The sequence below is a fragment of the Austrofundulus limnaeus genome, unplaced genomic scaffold (assembly GCF_001266775.1).
Source record: "Austrofundulus limnaeus strain Quisiro unplaced genomic scaffold, Austrofundulus_limnaeus-1.0 Scaffold1327, whole genome shotgun sequence".
Lineage (NCBI taxonomy): Eukaryota > Metazoa > Chordata > Actinopteri > Cyprinodontiformes > Rivulidae > Austrofundulus > Austrofundulus limnaeus.
The window spans coordinates 38,928-42,243 of NW_013953729.1; the positions used below are offsets into that span (position 1 = coordinate 38,928).

A 3,316-nucleotide genomic window follows, 5' to 3' on the forward strand; every position below is an offset into this window, starting at 1 on the left:
GTCCACAAGTTTTTGAGTAATGTTGTCCACAGACAGAACGACAGATATACGTAACCGAAAACATTACCTCGCCCTTGGCGGAGGTAATAAACACAACATGTCATGTAAAATAGGTGTCTGCATACAGTGTGCCAGCTGCACACACTGATCACCCCCCCCCCCCCACTTTATTGTTACAAATATCGTGGACAAAATAAAACAAGAAATGAGCTTTTGTGTCAAAACATCCTGAACATCCATCGGTGTGTATCGGGGGTGCATGCGTACTAAATAAAATTTAATTGATTAGTTTGTATTTGTTTATTTGGCGACTAGCCTGGTGCTATTTCTATAATGTGACTGAGCAGTGGAGCTAACTAAAAATAATTAAGCAGAATTTTTATACAGATAAATTTTGTTGAAACTTTTGTCGCTTCACCTTGTCTGGATGTCAGACAGCACCTACAGTCCCCTCAAAGTATTGGAACAAGAAGTCAAATTCATTTTTATTTATTTATTTGTGCACTGAAGACATTTGGGTTTAAATCAAACGATGAGCATGAGACAAGAGTTCTGAATGTCAGCTTTTATTTTCTGGTGTTCACATGTATGAGTATTAAACAACTCAACGTACCACCCTTAGTTTGAACCCACCCATTTTTTAAGTGCACAAAACTATTGGAACATGTGACTGACGGGTTTCTAATTTACCAGCTGTTGCCTTTAGGGTTGATTGTTCAAACATTAAATAGCTCTGCATGACTAGTCTACTTTTTGGACTGGGTTTAAACCTATAAACTAGTTTTTTTTTTTTTTTTTTTTTTTTTTTTTTTTTTTTTTTTTTTGTTAAAGATGATAAACCAACATGACGACCCATGATCTGTCTATGGAAGAAAGATAAGAAAAGAAGAAAAATCAATCAGAGCTATTGGACAAACATTGGGCAGAGCAATCACAACACTTTGGATTATCCTGAACAAGAAAGAAACAACTGGTGTTCTGAGCAACAGACGTCCAACAGGTCAGCCAAGGAAAACAACAGGAGTTGATGACAGAAACAATGGGCCTCATGCAAGAGCCGTTCGTACGCAATAGGCTATTCTGCTTGAATTAGAGTTATAATTTTAAATGTAATAATTTAGACTAACAATATAAATTGTCCGTTCGTCCGTTTTCCGCCGCTTNAATCTGACGTGACATGTTCGTACGAACCCTTTGTACGAACAAAAGTAAGAGAAATTTAGGATAAGAATACGAACATGTTCCTGCATGAGGCCCAATGTCATCCAACCTGGACAACTGCACATCTTTATAGCAGCCGCAATCTCACTTTTATTTTTAAAATCACGGAAAAGCACATCTACAGCCTCAAACGCTTCTTTCATAACTTCGTCATCGCTGAAAGACATTTTTTGTGTTGAGGCAGGATGCAGCTAACCTGGTATGAGGCTATCGTAGCAGCCTTACCTGTTGGACCGAGTGAAAACCGAGCTGCAAGCTGCAAGTTTGTTTTGGTTTCAGCTGAGCTCGGTTTAGGAGGGAGTCTGCCTCGTAGCATGTGCATTGTTTTGAAAGAAATGTTGTTCCACGTTATCCTTTTTGGACAAGGCAGCGCTCGAATTACACGAGTCCACTTCCCACTCCTGGTGAAAATAATACATTTTTGTTTGCTTGTTCACTCGTTTTGTCGTTGTTTTTTTTTCCACCTCTCTGCCATGTTTTCAACACGTGACCCTAAAGTGTTGCGAGATCATGTTCGGAGTGCTGTTTCACAGCACCCAAAATTCGCGAGACTACGTCTGAGAATACAAGATGGGGAGCAATGAGCAGCTGACAAGCTGGCTCGTCAGCTGTTAGAGCAAGGTTGCGCTTCACGGGCAACTGTGAACCAGCTTGCGGGTGACCGGTCGCCTGCGAGCGACTGGTTGGGCACCCCTGGCATAGTTCCATATTCATCCGCACAAAGTCCTCTACCAAGATAAGGTGACGATTCAACAGAGAAGTGTCACATTTTGCTTCACAAAATAACTGATTATGTTTTCTTCTGCAGAGGTGAGAAGCCGTACCAGTGCCACATCTGTAACAAGTCCTTCTCAGACCCCAGTGCGAGGAGACGACACGTCGCCTCCCACTCAGGAAAAAAACCCTACACCTGCTCCGTCTGCAGCCTTTCGTTTACACGCCTGGACAACCTGAAAACACACACCAAATCCCACAACAAGGAGCGAGCCGCCTCTGTGGAGGCACCACCTCCACCGCAGGAGGAGGTCCAGCTGCAGCCGTTCCAGCCACCCCTCAGCTCTGAGCAGGAGATCCAGCTGCTGGTGACTGAGGGCGAGGACAACTTTAACTTTGTACCAAGTCAGGATCAGGAACTGAACCTCATCCCTGCAGAAACAACAGGGCAGTCCAGGCTCACACTCCTCACACAGCCCTCAGGACACGTGCAGAACGTAGCTCTGCTGGCTCAGGGTGACGTCGTTACTCAGGTGCCTCCAGTTCATCCAGGCGGCACGCTGGAGGACCACCAGTCTGAGCAAATGCATGTCATCACTCTGAGTAAGGAAGCCATGGAGCACCTGCAGGTCCACCACAGTTCTGCACAGCCGCTCCAGATGAGCCGTCCCATCCAGCAGCTGCAGCTGATGCACCAACCTGTGGCTCAGGTGAGCAGGGAGCAGCACAGCCAGGGCATCCACATCAGCAGCCAGAGCAGCCAGCCCATCCATATCAGCCAGACCAGCCAGCAGATCTCCAGCCACCACATCCACGGACAGACCTTCCAGATCCAGGCTGGAACTGTCTCCTACCTGTACACGACGGGGCTGCCACAGGACACCTGAGACCTGAAAGTAATCCTGCCACTGCTATATTCCCGGTTTCCTCTAGAACCTCTACAGCACAGTTTGATTTGGCTCTCTGTAGTTCTAAGGCATGGATTAAGTCATGAGCTACTCACAACAACCCGATCCATCGCTACCATGGTCCTCCATTGTTGTGTTACAAATCTTTTCTGTGTCGTTGTCTTCTGCCATGTTTAATGGTGGCTGGCAAAAAGCTTAATGAAGAATAACTGCCACCAGCTGGTACATCAGGGGTGGGCAATCCTGGTCCTCGAGGGCCGCAGCCCTGTACGTTTTATTATTTTTCTCTGCTCAAACACACCTGATTTGAATGAATGGGTGATTATCAGGCTTCTGCATTACGGAGGACCGAAACTGACATAATTAAAAATAAAAGCGGAAATATATAAATTGACAAATAAATAAATACACTTGAAGTGCACCAATATAATTCAAAAAAGAGAATTTTATTTAAAGTATGTATGTCTATATAT

At 44.7% G+C, this 3,316-nt stretch overlaps 1 protein-coding gene across 1 annotated transcript in view; it reads left to right on the forward strand.

Annotated features, from left to right (window-relative positions):
* zbtb24 (zinc finger and BTB domain containing 24) overlaps positions 1 to 3,120 on the forward strand; it is a 30,871-nt gene extending 27,751 nt beyond the window's left edge. The window contains exon 7 of the mRNA XM_014031818.1: positions 2,030 to 3,120. Within this exon, the coding sequence (XP_013887272.1) occupies positions 2,030 to 2,822 (793 nt within the window). The 3' untranslated portion in view covers positions 2,823 to 3,120. The remainder of the gene's footprint in view (positions 1 to 2,029) is intronic.
* The last annotated feature ends 196 nt before the right edge of the window (positions 3,121 to 3,316 follow it).